The sequence below is a fragment of the Thunnus thynnus genome, chromosome 10, assembly GCF_963924715.1.
Source record: "Thunnus thynnus chromosome 10, fThuThy2.1, whole genome shotgun sequence".
NCBI classification, from domain to species: Eukaryota; Metazoa; Chordata; class Actinopteri; order Scombriformes; family Scombridae; genus Thunnus; species Thunnus thynnus.
The window spans coordinates 19889339-19909897 of record NC_089526.1 but is presented as its reverse complement, the minus strand read 5'-3'; the positions used below and the strand labels follow the sequence as shown (position 1 = coordinate 19909897).

At 38.6% G+C, this 20559-nt stretch overlaps 1 protein-coding gene across 2 annotated transcripts in view; it reads right to left on the bottom strand.

The window, feature by feature from the left end:
- ptprub (protein tyrosine phosphatase receptor type Ub) overlaps positions 1 to 20559 on the bottom strand; it is a 167573-nt gene that overhangs the window by 68432 nt on the left and 78582 nt on the right. For both annotated transcript variants that reach the window (XM_067601967.1, XM_067601968.1), the window contains exons 3-4: positions 10654 to 10925; positions 670 to 751 (exon numbers count right to left, since the gene is read on the bottom strand). In XM_067601967.1, the coding sequence (XP_067458068.1) occupies positions 670 to 751; positions 10654 to 10925 (354 nt within the window). The remainder of the gene's footprint in view (positions 1 to 669; positions 752 to 10653; positions 10926 to 20559) is intronic.

The window sequence follows — 20559 nt, the reverse complement described above, 5'->3', positions numbered from 1 at the left end:
CCTTGTGTTCAGCAGTGGGTTGTACAGCGAGTGTGTAAGTGACACTGAAAGACTTTGTCCAGGTATTAAGCTCAGGGGTCTTAGTGAATATGTTTTACACGGGGTCCTCCGGGGCTGACAACACACCAAACTGCTACCCTTACTTTTCCATCACTGACACAAAAAGCCCTCCGCTGCAGGGAGCCATTGGTTGCAAAAAACAAGCCCTGAAGAGAAGGCATTTTCATAGAGGCTTTGAAATGTAGTGCTCTTTGTACCTGATGGAAAAACCCCTGTGCACAGAGTGACTTATGACAAAAAGCTACACTACACTTCCAGTCAGGCCAGAGATCATGAAAGCGTAAGAGTCATGAGACAGAGTGTCTGAGATTTCCCTGATTAACAAACATTTTTGGCTGTCAAACTAGGCTGGAGGCGGGTGTGTTTTCGGGTGGAAGAGAGCATTGGCATTTGGGTATCACAGTGTTTTAATAGCACTCCTGTTGTCGCAGGATGCCTCAGGACAACCTGCAGTACTAATATAAAAGGTCAATCAGCCATTGCTCTTCCCCTCATTCTATTTATGTTTCATGCTGCTTTGAAATACATTTTTTCTCAAACCACTAAATCTTTTTTTTCCTCCATCAGCACCTTCTGTAATTGCAATTCATTGTCAAAAGTGGCACTTACAGCAGGGATAGTTGAGCACCATGATGTCATCTATGGCAATGTAGCCCCGCCGCTCCCTGGAAACTGTTGCCTCGATCAGTACCTGCAGAAGTGAAGTGAATATATTATGAGCAGATTTAATTCATAACCAGAGTATCTAAAGTATACACATGTGACTAACCTAATGCACTCAAAGCTGAAGTGAAAGAGCAATTTTCAGAAGAACACTGAGGGCTGAGTGAATTCTATTGCTCTTGTCCCCTTTCAGTGACAGACGCATTAATTACAAACAACCCCATTACCACATCGTTGACATCTGCTGACCCAAAACAAAAGCTTGCAGAAAGACAATAAGAGAAAAACAGAAGCATAAAAATAGAGAGATGGATAAGTTTTGCCTCAGTCCGTGGGGCCAAGAGAAATAATAGCTTTATCAGGAAGCACACAGTGTGGTGCTTGAGTCATGAGCCATTCTACATTCTGGGCGCAGGCTGCTGTGAAGCCATAACAGCAGATAAAACAGCTTGCACAGGGCCATGAGACTCAAGGGAGGACAGACCTCCATACTATCCTATGGAACAATAAGCTGGATGAGTGGTGGGCTCTCATGAAACCTAATCAATATCAAATCACCATCCTCAATAATAGTGAGAGAGTTATGAGAGACAGGGGTGATGTTTGTTTTCGCAGCACCAAGGACAGTCTTTCATCCACTCGTTTGATCGAAGGCCAGCTTTGAGTTATTGTTTCTCATAATCCTCTGACCAAATGATTACAACATGGTTCCTATCACTGGGTCTTGATTTTTACTGAGGCTGCCACACACACACACACACACAGACACTTAAACTATCTTATATCTTCCAAACTACTTTATGAGTGTGTGTCTAATGTCTGTGTTTACACACAGCTGTGGCTGAAATGTGTTATGCAAGATTGGAGCTCATTCTTCTCAAAGTCATATTAAGATGGCTTGTAGTTCCCTCTCCAATGATTTTTGTTGTTGTGACATCACACTAGGGCTGGGCATTTTCTGCATCAGTGCTGATACTAAAACAACTTTTTTGTTTGAGCATTCAAGTTCATTCTCGACCTTGGATACAGCAGTTTGACAAAAAATAAAGGAATAGTGTGACATTATGGGACATACACTTGGTTTCTTGACAAGAGTTAAATGCAGAGTTCTTTCATGTCTGTACGCTAAATGTGAAGCTATCCTCAGCAGCTGATTAGTTTAGCTTAGCACAAAGACTGGAAACAAGGGCAAACATCTAGCCTGGCTCTGTCCAAAGGTAACAAAATCCACCTTTTGTTTAATCTGAACAAAAACCGAGGTGTAAAAACAACCTTTTGATTTTTGTACGGATTCCACTTATTGTCTTTTTCTGAAGATTTCGACCACATCTCAGTCTTCGTCAGTAGATGGATTTTTGAAAAATTATCTATCAAATCTACCAATTCATCTACCAATGAAGCTCCAGAAAAAGCTACTAAGTGAACTTTGAGTTTTGCTACAAAAACATTTTCTTTTTATCAAAAAAAGCCAAACCTTTCAAATGCATCACTCATATTACTAAATTACATCAAGATAGACAATAGTACCTTCTAATCAATTATTTTCTGTGTTGTACAGCCAAATCATGACATTAGGGTAAATTTTTGATACCAGTACCAATATGATACCTGTGCTTATGGTATCATATTAAAACAATAGTTCCCAACACCTCAGTTTGATGTTTTTCTGCAAAACCCTTTTGCTTTTTTAAAAGCAAAGCCAAACTTCTCCAAAGCATCAGCCTTTAAATTTGTCTTAACAAAAAGCAGTCGTACAAGAACTTTGCCCACATGAAGTAGGCTACAATTAGCAACATTATTTAAATCATGAAATATCTCATCAAAAATTAAGTGAGCAAGACTAAAAATACGGACAGACATTAAATGCCAAGTTTCGATATAACAGTTTTTGTGTTGTTTTTTCTTGTTGTTTTGTTTTGTTTTGTTTTGTTTTTTGCTGGGGACACATTTTAGATAGTTTAGTTCAAAACCCAATCCAATTTGACACTTTGATCATCAACACTAGAATCCGCTTGTGTTTGCACATGTAATTTAAGAAGCACAACAACATCTCCAGGACCTCTGGCCCAAATTCCATCCTTCCACAGTCAGCAGGACAGAGATAGTCCACCTCTCCGGACTTAGAAAGGAAGATTACAGCAACAATTGCTGTGAACAACAACCCTGGCCATGCATGACCCCCCAAAGGCACCTACACAGACACATTGTGATGGGATGTGAAGAGATTGGGGTCAGCTGCAAAACTCCAGACAAAATGAGACACAGAAAGCCAGGCATGCGGGGAGGAGAGAGGGGAGGCTAGAAGCTGACAGAAGGAAAGGTGAAGTAGAGAGGGGAGGTGAAAGGGAAGGCAGGAGGAAAGGTCTTGGGCGCTGGGTGTCAGAGCTTGAGAGTGACCCTGCTCTGGCTAGAGCTGGCAACTCTCCTCTGATTCTGAGAGGAACACTAAGGCTAATCTCCTGCCAGAGTCAATTTTCCTGTTTGTTCCAAGATGGTGCTGAAACCTGAGCTGGAACCTGCCACTGCTTTTTAAAAAGGATATTAACATTTCCTGTATTCCTCATGTCCTATTTTTCCCATTTTTTCAGGTGGTCTATTATCTTAAAAGTGTGCACAGGATCATCTTCTCTCACTTCATTCTTTCCATCTTTCATTTTCTCATTGTCTTTCTTTTGCTGTCCATTTATTTTTTTCTTGCTTACTTCTCTCCACCCTCCATCAGTGCACCTGTTTAAACAAACAATATTTATAGCGATGAATATAGCACAATATGCTTCAATACGTGGACCTGAATTAGCTTTTTAAGCACATACTGCCATGCCATTACATCAACATCAAAATTAGCCAGAAACACTGATTGGGCTTAATGGTTTACAAGGAAAAGAAAGAAAAATGTCTTTAAAGTCTAATTGAAGGTGTTATTACTCTCTGCTAAGCTAAAGCACTCAATAAAAGATTGATTGCTTGTTAATCCTCAGTCTTCTTGGCCATTAGGATAGCATTAGCATTTGTTTCAATAAACAACCGTTCCAGATTTTTATTGAAAGCCACTTTCCCAATGAAACTTTCCATATGTGCTTTATTCTAATGAGTGGTTACTTTACTTTCAAAAGATAAAAATGCAGGAATCATCTTCTGAAGAAAAAAATAAAAGTGTGGCAGGCAGTGATTTACGACTGATATAAAATGCACATCACGAGAACATATTACATTATCTGTATTATTGGCTCTTAGAGGCAGTTGTAATGTATACAAATCAAGACAGGATTTATCTGGCCCTATAAACCAGCTTCTACCTTCTACACTCCAGTCAGGAGACAGCATTAGAAACCAAGGGCTTTCACTCGCCACTAGACGCAGTCGTAGATAAATAACACCCTAAATATTCACAGACAAAAGGTCACATGCAAAGTAAATCTGCTAAGGTGGAAAATGCCAAAGGACAGCTGTCTGTGTCTGAGAATATTGTCTAAGTGTAAGGAATTTCAATTTGCTCTATTTCATGAAACCCTTTTCCAAAACCATGGGCTCAGCTTGGAGGACTGTCAGCAGGCTGTACATGGAAAAAGTAGTAGATACTATAAGACAAAGCTGAAACAGGTGCTTTCTCATTTACAAGTCTTTGACGTGCCTCTCACTCGCCAACTTGGGAAAAATCACGAAATAGGTGGTCTTGTTTAAGAGCTAAAGAGGCTAGACTATTATAGTGACTGAAATTATCACGGTTATCAGTATTATCGGTTATCAGTATTATCGCATTATTGTTAAAATATGCTGAAAATGTTCAAAAAGTACTGATACACACCAAAATCATTTCACCAAGTTTTATATTGAAAACCACAAATAAAATTAGCAGCACTAACGTTATGCACTTTTTGTTTGCATAAACATTAAAATAATAACATAGCCAATACCTCATGTAAACATATGAAAACCATATGAAATGTGTATTAACATTAAAGATGGCTCCATGTGGCCATGAGAGGAAACTGCACTTTGCACTGCAGCAAACAGGAATGCTTGTCTCATCTAATGTATGTAAATACTGTATTCCGATTCTCATTAAGCTGCTGCTTTTCATTTTTCGACTTTTCTTGTTGTTCAGCAATGTACAGGAACTCCTCAGCTGCATTAAGACTGAAAGTAGGCCTGTGTAAAACATTAAGGGGCTGTGTTGGTGTGGGCATGTTGTTTAAAGTGTCAGTGAGACAATGAATTACAATCCAGCAAGTCCAGTTGGAGTAACAGATTATTGCATTTAAAGACTGGTCAGAAAAACACTGCACAGCGGTTAATTGTAGTACTCACAGAGTGGGTTTTACAACTCTGGAAAGTTATCACACAGCAACCCTGTTTACTAGCAGGCACATGTGCATTTAGGGTGTTTCCAAATCCACTTTTGCTATTTAAACGGCGGAAAAAATGGTTGATTCACAAGGCGCATGGTTCAAAGGGGTTGTCCATAGTCTCCTAATTAATCATGGATGTGTTTTTGGCGCAACATGCAATAAACCAATCAGAGTGTCATCTCTCATTCCCTTTAAAAGCTGGGTGCGCTTTTACCTTGCAGATTGCTATTATAATGCCGCATTTGCCAAGTAATAAGAAGGAGCGCCTCTCTGCAGAGGAAACGGATCTGCTTGTGCACGAAGTGAAAGTGCACGATCCATAACGAGCTAACTGGCCCCTGCTGCTTCTGGACCCTCCTGTGGCCCCAGACCAGCAGTTTCAGGTCCTGTTCATTCATTTGTTTAGAATGTATTATCGTTTGGTTTTTGAAAAGGTTTATTTTTTTTAATTACAGCTTTGGTTTCTTTAAAATCATTTTGTTCAGTCATGGAGTAACAGGTCAGATCAGCAGGGTTTTAATTGCTGAAAGTATGGAAACCTGATCACTGTACTCTAAAAAATGTTAAAGAATATTTGTGAAATATTGTTCAGAAATTAAATCATTCATTTTAATCATGTAAAGAATCATTAACACAATTATCAGGACTTGATCAGCTCTCCAAGGTGCTGATCCTGCTGCTGGCAGCAGTCTGATCTGTTATTGTCCGTCTGTTTAAATACCTACATGTAATTCCACGATTTGGTCAAATAATTAGACAATTTTATCCATCATTACTGCGATTAGTTAATTTTGATAAATATTATGACTAAGCATTATGACATGTGTTTTTTAAATATGTTGATGTACACAATAATAATCTTTCACATTGTAATCCTTTTATTTGACACACTGCTGCGCGTCCTATGTGTGTAACAAGTGGACGTGTACATGTTGTGCACCCGCCTATGTAGGCGCATATTACTATCTTGATAATGCGCCCTTATAATAACAGTGAAACACTGCGCCATTGACTTCAGACCAGGTTTTTGTTGATCAATAGTGCAATCGCTCTCTGCTGCCTCAAGATAGCAATGCACCAACAATGCGCCTGACCACGCCTCATTTTAAGACCAACACACCCATGGGCGCAAGTGCATTTGCTAAATAAACAACGTGGGCGCTGGACGGGAAAATGACAACAGCGCTGGTCTTAAAATAGCAAAGACACTTGCATTGAGCTTGGTGCCGCTTTGCGCCGGGCGTAAGATAGGGCCCATAATCTTTTTAGTGCAAAATCCCTTGTTATGTTACACCTTGATAGTCTTATGTGGGTTTGTTGCTGGGACACAACTAGCAACAAAACTATAGATAGTAACTAGACAAAGACTCAAGCTAACAGGGGCTGAAGCTTCATATTATCTATGGCTGAAAAAAAGCAGACCGTGGATTTTACAGTGACGAATAACTAAGTGGGGATAAATAATACAAGTAATATCAACATGTGGAAAGGAGGAAAGAAACACAAGAAAAGCCAGTTTGAGGAAGGTTGTTGCAAGTGAGAGACAGTAAAGAGGGGAGGGGGACATGTAGGGCTGGATAACATCTTTAATATTTGATAACAAGGTTCTCCTGGTATTGCAAACACTTCTACCAATACGAGGCAGAGAGAAATATGGCAGTGTACACCAGACACACAAGATCTTCAATCGAGACATCTCAAGGTGATCTTACTCCCTTAGATTTCCACACCAAAATCCATTGAACTCAAAATCCCAATTTCACAACTCTGATAGGAGGAAGTGGTGTGTGTAATCCTTGTCACCCCCTGACATTAATATCAATGGTAACCTGATCAGAGAACATAAGTGAACTCTGGACATGTTGAGAGAAAGACATTAAGTCCTGTATGAATGATGTAATCTTGAAAACTACTCAAGCTATAACTAATCAAGAAAATAATTTTTCAAATCATCAGGCAGGTGAACACATAAGACTGGGTTATTTTGGTTTTCAGCATATTAATCCTCTTAGTTTTGGTGATTATCAGAGAATTGCTCTGACTGATTTTAATTACATCCCACAATGACATTTACAAGACATAAACAGTGACTGTGTATGCTGTAAACAGGGTATTTCATTACACCCAAAATGGTGAGATGAGCAACCTTGAGCGTTATCTCACATCTGTATCTGTGCAGTGCAAAAGGCTGCTGCGCTGACATTTTGTATCCCTGTGCTGTAGGCAAGGAACTGCGAGCTCTAATATGACCTGAAATCTAATAAGGCGGAAAGACCTGCGGATTTGAAAACTGTCTCCAAAATAATGTGTATTCTCCTGGGATTTATTTTACTCCGAGACAATGATAAGAAGGGCCTATTCTCCACCTCTGCTTCAAAAGAGTGCTTTGCTAGTTTAATGACAGGGTAAATCTGCCTGCCTATCACTTAAAATCCAAAGTGATTGTATTAGACTTGCTATGGAGCCAAACCCAAACCTTTTAGTATTTAGAGTCACACAAGCTGCAGCTAACGTGCTTTAGAGCTAAAATTCTCTGCTGAATTTCATGAGAAATGTGCTGCAGCAAACCAGGCTCCAGCTGGTTCCCATTTTTCTCCTTTTTTTTTTTTGTGTTTACCTATCTGTTTTCATTGCACTGTTGCTGGTTAACAACAGAGGATAGCTAGCATTAAGATACTTTAAAAAAAACATTCAGCCTCACACCTCCCCATTCACCCTTTTTCTGTTTTATCTTTGTAACAGAGAGCAGCGACTTGTTGCAAGACAAGACCCTCTGTTATTCCACAATGATGAGGTTTTTGACTGCAGAGGGATGAGCAATGTAAGCCGTGGTATATGTGACTTTGCGGCAGCAGTTTGTTTAGCTTTCTTTACACTGAGAGGCAGTGTGAGGTCATCTGAGTTAAAGATATATGTGGGAGGAAGTGAAGAAAAAAAGCATTGCTTTAATTTCTTGCATGCTGTAGTTAGATACATTTTCTCTCATAGTGCCAGTACCTGGTGACCAAATCCCTAATATTAAAAAATTTAATCCAATTAATTTGAATGCTGTGTTTTCCTCCACATGAGACAAAAGCTAGGCCATTAGCAGTTTAAGCTGTTCTATTAAAAGGCTGTACTCTCAATACTAATTTAAGTGTTAGCCCCATCTCTTTCTCCTGTACTGTTTGTCCTGTCTCCAGTCATCTACTCCTCCTCATAAGCTCATCATAAGCCTCCTTCTCTTAACTGGAGGCTCTTGTTGGCAGCAACAGCACAATTCTGACTCACCTATGAGCCATCAGTGTTTACTGGGATGCTTACAGGAATGTGAGACAAGAAAGTATGCATCTCCACTGGGGAAGAGGAAGGGATGACGTGGAGAACAGACCAGCTAAGCACACAGGCAAATTTAATAGTTCTTGATCAAAGACAGGAAAAGAAAAGGCTGGATAATGCATGTTATTACTGTATTCATGACTTATCTGTCCAGATCTGGTGATACAGCAGAATACTGGTTAGAGAGTCTGTTTTATAACAGAGAGATCACAGCTCAGCTCTAACTGTGTCCATCAGCAGTGAAGCGCTCTTTAGCAAGACACTCAACCATTTTCAGCTCACTCATTTTTAAACATTCAGCATAAGAGCAAAAGCTATTTAATATATTTAATAAGGGTTTTGTAAAAGTAATGACTCACAGTGGAAATGCAATGAAAAGAAAATAATCCAACAGTGAAAACCTCATTATTTGTTGTAAAACTGAACTGATGAACAGTTTCAATGACAGGAGTCCTTGCTAACCTGTTTATGACAGGCAAAGCCTAAGAGAAGGTGTGAATGGCAGTGGCAATACTTAGTACCTATAGTTGCAATACTCTTGTATACTGATTTGTAGCGACTGAAAATACACCCAATTAAGAGCCAAAGTCCGTAGACTCTGTTTCACAAGCATATGTAAAGCAATTTGTTTTCCTCACAGAGGGTTTCTTTCAAAGATCTTTCTAAAAATCGGAAACATGTTCCTTTGGTTTCCTGTCTGTGTGTCATCTAAATAGAGATCTGCTAGACAAAATGAGGATTAGTTTGCCAACAGTTAAAGGAATAGTTCAATATTTTGGAAATTACACTTATTCACATTCTTGCCAAGTTCAATACCACTCTTGTGTCTGTAAGTAGATATGAAGCTAAAGCCAGCAGCCGATCCGTTTAGCTTATCATAAAGACTGGAAGCATGGGGAAACAGCTCGCCTGACTCTGTCGAAAGGTAAAACACATCTGCCTACCAGATCCTCTAAATCTCATTAAATATCACGTATTATCTTCTATGTTTAAACAGTACGAATACCTCTGCCAGGTGACCTCACAGTGAAAACATTCAGGAAGTCACTGCACCAGGACAAGTAATAGTCCAGCACATAATACCTTGTAAAACCACCACTTGTTTTTACATTCAGTCAATATATAAGGTTTTAATTAGTATGTTTTACCATTGCAGCTGTTTCTCCCTGTCTTATGCTAAGTTAAGCATACTGTTTCCTGGATTTAGATTCATGTATTTAACGTACAGATAAAAGAGTGGCAAGAATCCTCTTGTCTAAATCATCATATCATCAAGAAAGCAAATAAGCACATTTCCCAGAATGTCGAACTATTCCTTCCACAACAATATCCCATGAGACTTTGCTAGTGTGCTATAGTGGCTGAGAAATATGGGATACTGTGTCCTTTTGAATTAAACAAAATAATCATCATTTTGGTTAAAATTATTGACAAGGGGTTCAAATATTAGCTGGAAGCATAACAGATACCTATTTATCTTAAAATAATATTTATCTTTACTAAGAATAAAGCTTATAATACTTTATGTCAGTATCAAGCTCATTATGCTTTTGAAGGAAAGCAACAAAACTCTCTAAGTTGTTTTTCTATCAAACCAAGATAGTTTACCTCATTGTCAGATCATTCAATGGTAGAACAGTGTCACCCTACATCTAGCCCCCTGTTTGTACAAAGGACTATTATTTATATAGTGAAGGTCAGATCTTGCAGGGCTGAATAGAATTTAATTAAGTCGGGGGGATTGACAGTTCTTGATAAAATGCACACTACTCAACTTAATTGCTTTCTGACAGCTCTGCAGAGTTAGCAGGAAAAAAGAAATTGGATTAATAGATGGATATCCCTTGTGCTCACCTGACTGTGCCATCTACAGACCAACAGCAGATAGATGCCAGTCAGTGTTTGAATACTGTAAGTAGGCAATAGCATGCAATGCAAATTGTTGGGAGTAAACAGGGCCCAGTGGGTAAAGACCTAGTTAGGCTGGCTACATTCACAAGGGAATCACTGTTAATTCAATTGCAAATGCAAGTAATTAACACAAGATTCACCTCGAGGCTAAAATGAGTGGTGATCAACAGAGCCTTACTGTGTATCATTTTTCAGCTTTACAAGATGGGTCTGCAGATCTTCATCATAAAAATGAAATCTCTTAGCTTGTAAAAACACAACAAGCCTGATGAAGGGGAATAAGGTAAAAAGAAACATCAGTTACATCATCAAATGTAAGAAATTGATTTAAGAGATAAATCTGAGTTTGTACCTGGTATTCATTAGGCCAGAAGGTGCTGACAGCCAACTCCACCTGATGCCACTGCTTCCCATGAGTCCCTGATGTGTTCCACACGGGGCTGCCGAGTGGACCACCGTTGACTCGCACATATGCCCGTAGGGCCCCTGGACTGTGGCCATCGCGACTGTACAGGAAGTAGCTGAATTGGACACAGTGTGTGTCATTTTCACTCAGTGTCTGCAGCAGCAGCTGAGCACGATGACCCACGGCATGTTGGGAGGAGTTCACCAACATATAGGATCCTGAAAGGAGGAGAAGAAGTTATTTATAGTATTCTAACTTTATAGGACACCCTCACAGTTAATTCAATTGCAAATGTAAGTAATTAACACCAGATTCACCTCGAGGCTAAAACAGATCAACAGAGCCTTACTGTGTAGCATTTTTCAGCTTTTCTCTATCTCAAGATAGATGGGTCTATCTATCACTTTTTATCAGTTTGTGACCATTTTCGTATACAGTATGTTACATTTAAGCCAAATAGATAATGTTCTAAAGGTCAGGATGATTTAAAGACAATGAAAGTATATCTTAACTGGTAAGTATCAGCCATTTTAAATCTGAAAATGTAGTAAATTGTGTTTCCTCTGCACCCGCTGCATCATAAACTGACGTCATCTACAAGTCGTGGCAGTGCAGCATGCATTTTAAAAAGTTAACCAACAGCTAAAATGTACAGAGCCTGGGAGGTTACATGGAGAAAAAAAAAATTTTGTATGCATCAATAATTCGTGCACCCAATGTACTTCATGCTACATAGGAGGAAAACACAAAGCCATTCCTAAATGAAACATATACTAAAGCTGTACAGGTTAACAAGGCATCCTCAAAAGTTGGAACTACGGGTTCCTGCTCTAAAATTTACAAATTAACTAATTCATGTGCACAAATTATTAATTTGAGAGCACAAATGATTAAATTGTGTGCGCTAATTTGTTTTTTTCTCCCTGACACTTTCCAGTCTCCATAAAAATGCCTACAGCATTGAATCAAGTTAAATTGGAAAATGAAATAAGTAATTGTGTTCCAATTCCTATTCTTATTAAGTTAAGAAAAATTTCAAATTGGAAAATAATTACTGAGAAAAATATCTATACCCAACATAAGTATGCACCTGCAATTTTGTCACATTTTGGTTAGCTTGAATGGGCAGATATATGGGGCATAGTTTACTTTAATCAGTCTTTATAATGTGATATGTCTAAAGCACAGTTTTTGACTTGTTACTAGATTCATAGATAACTGGTGGAGGTTTGCATGAGCCACTGAGGGATTTGTCTTAACCTCATTCATATGAACCAAAGCAAACATGTCAAAAAAGAACAAATCCGCTTTTAACCATTTTTTATTAAGGAGAATCCACACAAAGAAAAAAGAAAGTATTCTCCAGCAACTCACTGCTGTGTGTGTAACAGTTGATAACACCACAAAAAGTGCCGTGTTGAATAAAAAGACAGAATCGGTGCTGGTGAGGCAGTAGTTCTTGTGAATAGTCTAGAGAGACACGGAGAACGAGTGAGATAGAAAAAATCCACCAGACTGCGAGAGAAACAACCAATGGCAGTTTTCCCTCTGCAAGGTGACGCCTAGGTAGGAAACGAGATTCACAAAACCCCCCAAAGCCTCCTCTAATCAGGATAACATAACCCCATTGCCCTTTGTCTAGCATCTGTCCTGCCTTGAGTCGGTGCCCACTAACGTGATTAGCACAACAATGTTGGGAGACCTTCCTGTGTACTCACATAATCAAGCCTCTTGTCTTTGTACTCCAAGGTCTTTCTGTTCTCAGTCAGAAATGATCCTAGGAGACCAGACAGTCACAGCCTTGGCGCCAGGTGTCCTGAAGACATTTATTCTCCACTCAGATGTAATAGCATGTGAACGCTGAATTGCCAGAGAGAAAGAATTCTTAACATCCCACATAGTCTGCACCTCTAAATTGGAAAACATCCCTGACAAAAGAACACACACTCTGGTCCTCAACATTTCCACACCTTCTAAAAAACTGACTACAAAAACACAAGTACCACAGGTCATAAGTGCAAAACTTATTTGTCCTTCAGGCACAGAGAAAAATAGCTTTTGTGTGTCACTCTATGGACTGCTTGCCAAATAAGACACCTGATGGAGTCATCTGGTTCTTCACCGCCCAGCTACTGAGAAAACACTAATTACCTCTTTAAGTGCAAATAAGACAAAACTCCTAAATTCACAGGCTGATGTTTTACATAATGAGATTGAGATTCACAACCCTTAACCTCAAGCTATAAAGAAAGTTAATCACAGAGGACCACAGACAAGTAGCGATGGTCATTATCTGAAGGGTAGATTGCGGCCTTTACTGCAAGGGCCCGTTGCCCCGCAGCCTACTGTCAACAGTCCCTGATTTGTGTCTTGTCCTGGGCTAGGGATCTCTGCACTCTCATTTCACTTTGCTTAATTAGATCTTTCAGAATCAGTCTCCTCTCCTGCACCCTCCAGGCCCACAAAGGACTCATAAATAGCAAGGGCTGAAGTGCTGCACCCCTACCGTCCTCACTGGTGGTTACATCCTGGATGTGGAAACCTTATTTTATATATAGACATAATTAACACCTTTCTATTGACTCTGCAAGGTGCTCTAATGTCACATGGGGATACATACTTCAGTCACTCTGTTGCCCTTTAACCTCCTTTGAGATTCAAATCAAAGATTGGTGAAGTCATATATATAATAATGTACTATATGTGAGTGCATATGCTGTATGAAAACGTCTATGAATTAAACATTGTGGCAAATTAAATGGAAGTCCTGGACACATTCTGTGCTGTAATCCTGATATACTGTGAGATAATCCCATTCAATATGGACAATGCATTATGCATAATATTAGTTCATGCAATTTGGCAAAATTTCAAAGACGTGCCTCTTTGTGAAGCCAGCAACATGGTTCTTAAGAAAATGTTTGAATCAAAGGGGTGAAAATAATTTTTTTTAAAAAACAAAAAAGAACAAAAAAATGAGAAAGATGTATTTATACTCTACAACGTTTCTAGTTTACTACTACAGAACAACCATTCAGTGGATAGAAAGTATGCCCTTATGTGCTTGATTTCAATGCAGACATAATGTAGAAAAAGAAGATTAAGGGATATTTTCTGTTGTGAAAAAATGTAAATGTAAACTACTTATTTTTGATTATCAATTTATTATTTTTTTACTATAAAATGCCAGAAAATAGTGGAAAATGCCAATAGTAATTGACCAGAGCCCAAGGTATTGTAACCCAACAGACTAAAACCCAGAAAAATTATATTTTTTGTCATTTCTGTGGTAGAAAATGTTTGTTTGTATTTTTTTGTTTAACTTACATAATTTATCGATTATTAAAACTGTTGGCAATTGATTTTCTGATGATCAACTACTTACTTAATCAGCTAATTGTTTCAGTACTAGTTATTTTTCTGCTGTGAACTTTTACTGCCTTTCCCAACAAAATACATACCAAAACAAAACATATAAGAGTAAAAAAAAATATTTGTATCATCCAGGCTTTGATAATATACAACTTTCCCCATATATAATTACATCTGAGCAGGCATGAAGGAGGACATCAGAAGAAAGAAAATCTCTACAGTATGCATTGATTGATTTCAGCATGTTCACTCTCTGACAGGGTGACATGACAGTGTATTTTGGGGGATGATACAAGTCTTTCAGCACTACCACAAGGGGAACTGAAAACCAAATTAGAACCAAATCCAAAATGCCAAGAACCAGGTACTCATTAAGAAATATGAATTTTGGTTCTGCTTATTGGTTCCTAAACATGATAACCTTTTATTATTGCAAACAAAGGCTACATATCTGCAAGAACATGGCTATCTGCCAGGACATGTCTACATCATGCATCAACACAACAGTGTGTCAGTTTGTTTACATGTAGATACAAGCATGCTTGGCTAACATCACATCAATAGTGAAAGACAGACCATGATAAACGCTCAAAAATGTGGCCTCATATTATTGAAGAAAATGATGAGGCAGTGCAATGTGCAATGCATGTGGGAAGCTAATTAGCTGTAAGTAAGGTTGAACATCAAATTTGACCAAACATTTAAGGCGGCACGGCATCAATCTAAAAGAATGTCCAGTGTTTGATTTCTTGCAGTCTCCTAGCCTTAGTGTGTCATCAGTGCACCTAGCACCTCATTAGTACCTCCAGTAGGGCCAGCCACGACACACCTTGTATGCATGTACTGTATTCCTGTTGTCATTAAGCTGTCTCTTTTCTTTTTCAACTTTTTCTTGTTGTTCAGCAACATACAGGAGCTCCTCAGTTGCATTCAGACTAAAAAACAGCCCTGTGTTGGTGTGGGTGTGCCAGTGAGACAATAAAATACAATCCAGCAAGTCCGGTTGGAGTAACAGATTGTTACGTTTAAAGATTTATCAGAAAAACACTGCACAGTAGTTTGTAATAATCACAGACTGGATTTTACAACTATGGAAAGTTATCACACTGCATGCATGTTTACTAGTGCAAAATGCGGAACATGTCTGTGTCTGTGGACCTCTGAAAAAAGTAGGTATGGAACCACGTACGCAAGACCATAGCTATCCGCAGAACGTTGAAAGTGTGAATTTGGCCTTTACAGTGACAGCACACTATGTCATTGAGGGAAAGATAAGACAGCAGGTACTCAAAACAAAAGCAGAATGTTCAGTTAAAAATACTTTGAATTTATTTATTTTAATGAAACAATAAAAATCAAAGTAATTGCTTAAAAGGATAAATATATTTTTGTTATCTCAACATCTGACCTCTTTTTTTTTTTACCACATTGGAATTGAAACTGGGAATTGATAAGAATCAGAATCGATAAGAAGAATCAATAAACAATACCCAACCCTAACTACCACTCAATTTCCTCTCAATCAATATGTCAAGACAAAACATGGATTTCTGATAGTAGAGCAAAAGACAGAAGACCTTGCTTGGGTCAAAGGATCAGCTGTGAAGGGATCTAACACATGGAGAGTGTACTGTATGGTGACAGACTAGTTAATATTAACCAGTCAATTTAGCTTTACCTTGAGATGGGGACACTAACTGACTAACATCTTCAGAAGAAGCTGGGCAGATGAAGAACTTGTTACCTTCCACCAAGTCATTATTGGAAAGTAAATAGGTCAGAGTGACTGTCACTGCCTTGCCCACACAAAGTAACACCATTCTGCCACCCATGAACCCTTTTTACACTAAAATTAACACACATATGCAGGCTTTTTAAACGTGGGTAAACCCGCAAAAATAGGTGATCAACTCCTTTCCAGTAGACGAGTCTGCCTTTCTGTTTTTTTTTCTGGTGTGTCATGTTCAATGTCATGGCTAGCGGCTAATTAGCAAGACTAGCATCATTAGCATAGCTGTGCTGTGTGTAGCCCATAGACTGTATAAAAATAAGGGGTAGCCATGGTGGACGAGACCATATGTTTACAGACATCCATAGATAGAAACAGATGGAAGAGCAGCCAGAAAAGGAGCAAAAATTAGCGTGTCTACCCCGGGTATCATGTTTCCATCACTGCCTATCGGGGCTGGAGCCGATAAACACATGTGACTGCTGCAGAGTCATTTGACCCAGGAATGAATGCTGAGTCTACCCTTTCCCAGTGAAGACAAAAGCCAGATGTTAGTGGGTGTTGGTGGGGTTTTTTGTCCAGTGTGAAAGGCGCTATAGAAATCCTTGGATTTATTTGAAAAGTAATCCTGAACTGAAAGCTGTCAGCCTCTATTATCATCAAGTCTGTGATTGTGCACTTTGAGGAGACTTCTTGTTGTACACAGGAGAGTTCTCCTTGTTCTTCTACCTGCAGTCATTTCAGCTGTGGTCCAGTGACACTTAGGCCTGCATTGTTCAGTTACCTTCCTCTATAAAAGGCCCATCAGGCTTCATTTGAAAACTGCATACTGTCAATGTAATACATCATGAACTTTAGCTCTGATGACAAAATACTGCTTTTTAATACACTGTTGTCACAGAACAAATGCTGTATATTCCTGTATCTTGATCAATTTTGTTATCTGCATTCAGCCTTAATCACATGAAGACATGTGTCATTAGAAAAGTAGAAATGTTTGCTCAGATTTTTAAAACAAGAGTATATTTTTAAGCTCTTAAATGCCAACCTGAACACAAAGTGTAAAATAAAGGATGCTTTGCAGCAGCTGAAGGACATTTAAGTCAATTACAGGAGATTTCTTATCAGATTTCCTTAATATTATTATCTAAGAGATGTTCAGATCTGTCCTGACCTGTGACCTTGTTCTTATTATATATTGATGAACTTTAAGAATCTGGTACTTGTCACTGTAGAATTTAAAACTCTATAATTTAAACTTTAAAAGTTATTTTTTATAAAACATTTTGAAGAAGAATGTTACCACCCAAAATGATTCCCTCCATCTTCAAAAACTTAGACATTCTATTGCTTTTACTGCTTTACTGCTTGAACCCCACCTTTGATATGGGGACTACTCTATTTCAGTTGACTCTCTAGAAAATTAGCTTGTTGTTAAGGTGTTATCTCTGAGCTAGGTTCACTATTGTGCTGGCAGAAGCTTTTCTTTTGTTCTTCGAGAGTTTTTTTCCATATATACCTCGTTCACATGTGGCATTCCCCAAGGGTTATCATTGGGACCACTATTATTTGAGTGTATATGCTGCAAATGCACATGGTATAGTCATGTTTCCTACAGTGGAGGTTCATAACCAAAATGAAATGTTTTTTAACACTCACAGATGTACATAAAGTCCTCCATGTTTTCAACTCCTTGTGCAACTTATCTAGGCTTCACCCAGAGGTAACCTGCTCACCTGCTCAAAATACATTAACCAATCCTTGCCTCCCTTCACAAACTGTAGGTTTTAAAATTGATTTTAAGATTTGACGGATAAACTTCATGGTTCTACATGGTCTGGCTCCCAGCTATATTCTAGATGTACCGTCCCTCATGAGCTACAGCACAATCTAATATTCTCAGGCAGGAGTCTCCTGGTTGTACCAACAAATTGCCTGATTATCAAGAGCCTTTGAAATGTATGCACCTATGCTTTGAAACTCATGCACATCTCAGGCTACAACTTAACTAGTGTGGCCTTTTGAATCACTTTCTAAATCTCACTTTAATCTGACGGTTCTCAGAGTTTTATCAGGTTTCCTTATAAATTCCCAGATTACACCTATCGTGGTATACCAAGCTTTTATTTTGTTGTTTGTTTATTTTATTTTACTTTATTGTTCATTATATTTTTTATCATTTCTTTGATTATCTTGCTTTTTCATCTCATATTATTGTTTTACTGCTAACCTCTTTTTTTCACGTAAGATTTTTTAATATTTATCAAAAAGTAAATGCTTGAAAATAAATAAAGCTAATCAGATCAAACTGTAGTGTTAGTGCTACCATGCATGTCACACACACACACACACAACACGGTACCTTTCATGAATTACACTCCAAAGCACCATGAAATCTGATAAAGTTCCATCCATCCATTGATGCCCCTCCCAAGGGCAAAAGAACATCCATAACAAGATTAGGACTGATCCAACACATCATAATTCATATGGAGCACTGCTGGACTACAACCTGGTCACAGGCTGTAGGTGACATTATCTGTGGCAAGCCACAACGGATGAAGAAAGTAAAGAAGGACAATAAACAGAGGATGGGGCTGGGTTTGTGCAGCACTGATACATTAGGTGGGGTCGCAAACAGCGAGTCAATAAAACACAAACAAGGAAACTGCAAATTAGAGACAGCAGAGTTATTAATATGGAAGATGGTAAAAATAAAATAAGGGAAACAACGCAAAAGCAGAACAGAAAGTGAAAGCATTACTTTTCTATTTATTCTCCCCTGCATAAAATGTACCAAGTCTTTCTCTGTACGACCCATTCAACAAAGCTTTGTTCCTCTGACATCCAAGGCCAGAGTCTAAGTACTCTCAAATAAACAAGAAACAAGAAGGACCAAAGGTCTGAATATAATGGGATCAATGGCTGTGTTAGGGTTTAAGAAGTGTCCTTGATGCTTCTTGCTGTGCCATTACTGTTAGTCTGAGCCCTGGCCAGCTCTCAGCACATTGGCCTCATCTTTTCACCAGGTGCCTTCATTCTGTCCTGTACTCTCTTCTGAGAAGGTCATGTGGGATTTCAGACTCAATCTCTGAGGGTCCTTGTCCCCCAACTGTCTGTTCATTTGCTGCTGTCCGCAATAACCTTCAGCACAAATAAATAAGTTAATAAATAAATAATGGGGAAAGAATGGGGATATGGCCATTGGCCTAAAACGAACATTAATGTTGTCATTTCCCTGATGTTTGGCCTCACTCTGAGAAAACCAGCACACAAATGTAAAATTGCCTCCTCATGTGGTGAAGTTGTTCACAGAGCAATAAGCTCCAGCTTTCACTGGAAGACACTTCAATCACAGACATAAATGCCTTAACGCAAACGCAAGACGTTAATGTGTTTAATAACCATTGTGGTACAAAGTAAATGACAAATAAATATATTTTTTGAACCACACTGGTGTTTTTGCCTGTCTGATTTTATCGATAATTTGAGGGCAGCCTGGAGTTTAGTAAAAAAAAACATCGATGGAGGCTTTGATAAAAGGGAACCCGTTGAGAGGATGGACAAGTTCCCTTCCTAATGGAAGATCTCATACTGGGACAGAGCCATAATAAGACATCACACAGACTTAATCAACTTATCACAATGACACACAATGACAACGTTCATACTAGGAGACTGAGCAGCAGAGTTTCCTGTAAACAGCAGTGATTTTGCCAAGACATCGTCATTCTTTGTCATTACCCATGTCAGCATCCATGTTCATAATGTGTGGGGAATCATTTGCAATACCCTATTTTGAGTTTTCAAAGAATGTTTCCTCTATTTACTACTACAATCATGAAATGCCTGGGTCTAATTTACATTTTGCTCAATTGTGTTCGAGGAATTATTATTCTTACATCTTAAAGCTGCAATAAACGATGTTTTTCTGGGAACAAAGGATCAAATTACTGTGTTTTTATCAACAACAGCAGGCAGCCCTTTTCAGTGAAAAAGCACTTATACACTACCAGCCCAGTGCCAAATGGCAGACAGACAAAGATAGTAACTAGTGAACACTGTGAAGCATTTAGGAGCTAAAGAGACAGATATTTAGCTCAGGAGTTGGTGGAGGCCAAACCAGAGCTAAAAGGAAATTCAATATATTCATCAGGTGGCCTGAAACATGACTACAAATTAATACTAATGTTGATTTGTGTCTGCTGGTGTATAAATATGTTTTGATTGTTTGCTAAGTGTGCCAGATAAGCTTAAAGCAGAAGTTCATTAAATATTAAGCTACAGCTGATAAGCTAAAATGTACATGTAAACTCGACAAGTGTTACAGGAAGTTATGTGTATCCAAGAAGTCACTGTGCCCCAGCAGAAATAGTGCGGCGCGGCACAATACCCCCCATAAAACCACAACGTGCTGTTTTTATACTTTGGTCTTTGTATGCATTAAACAAAAATACATATAATGTGTTTATTTGTGAGCTTTAGAGGTGCTGGTAGGCAGATATTTTTTTTTACCTTTGGACAGAGCTTGCTATTTTCCCCTCTTTGTCAGTCTCTATGCAAAATTAAGCTGCTGGCTGAAGCTTTATATTCACCGTACAGATATAAGAGTCGTATCAATCTTTTCATCTAACTTTCATCAAGAATGCAAATAAGGGTATTTCCAAAAAAGCAGAACAATTTAAAAGGTGACGTCACGTCAGTGTTGTGTTTACAGCTTGTCCAATAATGAATATTACAAGTGTCCATAA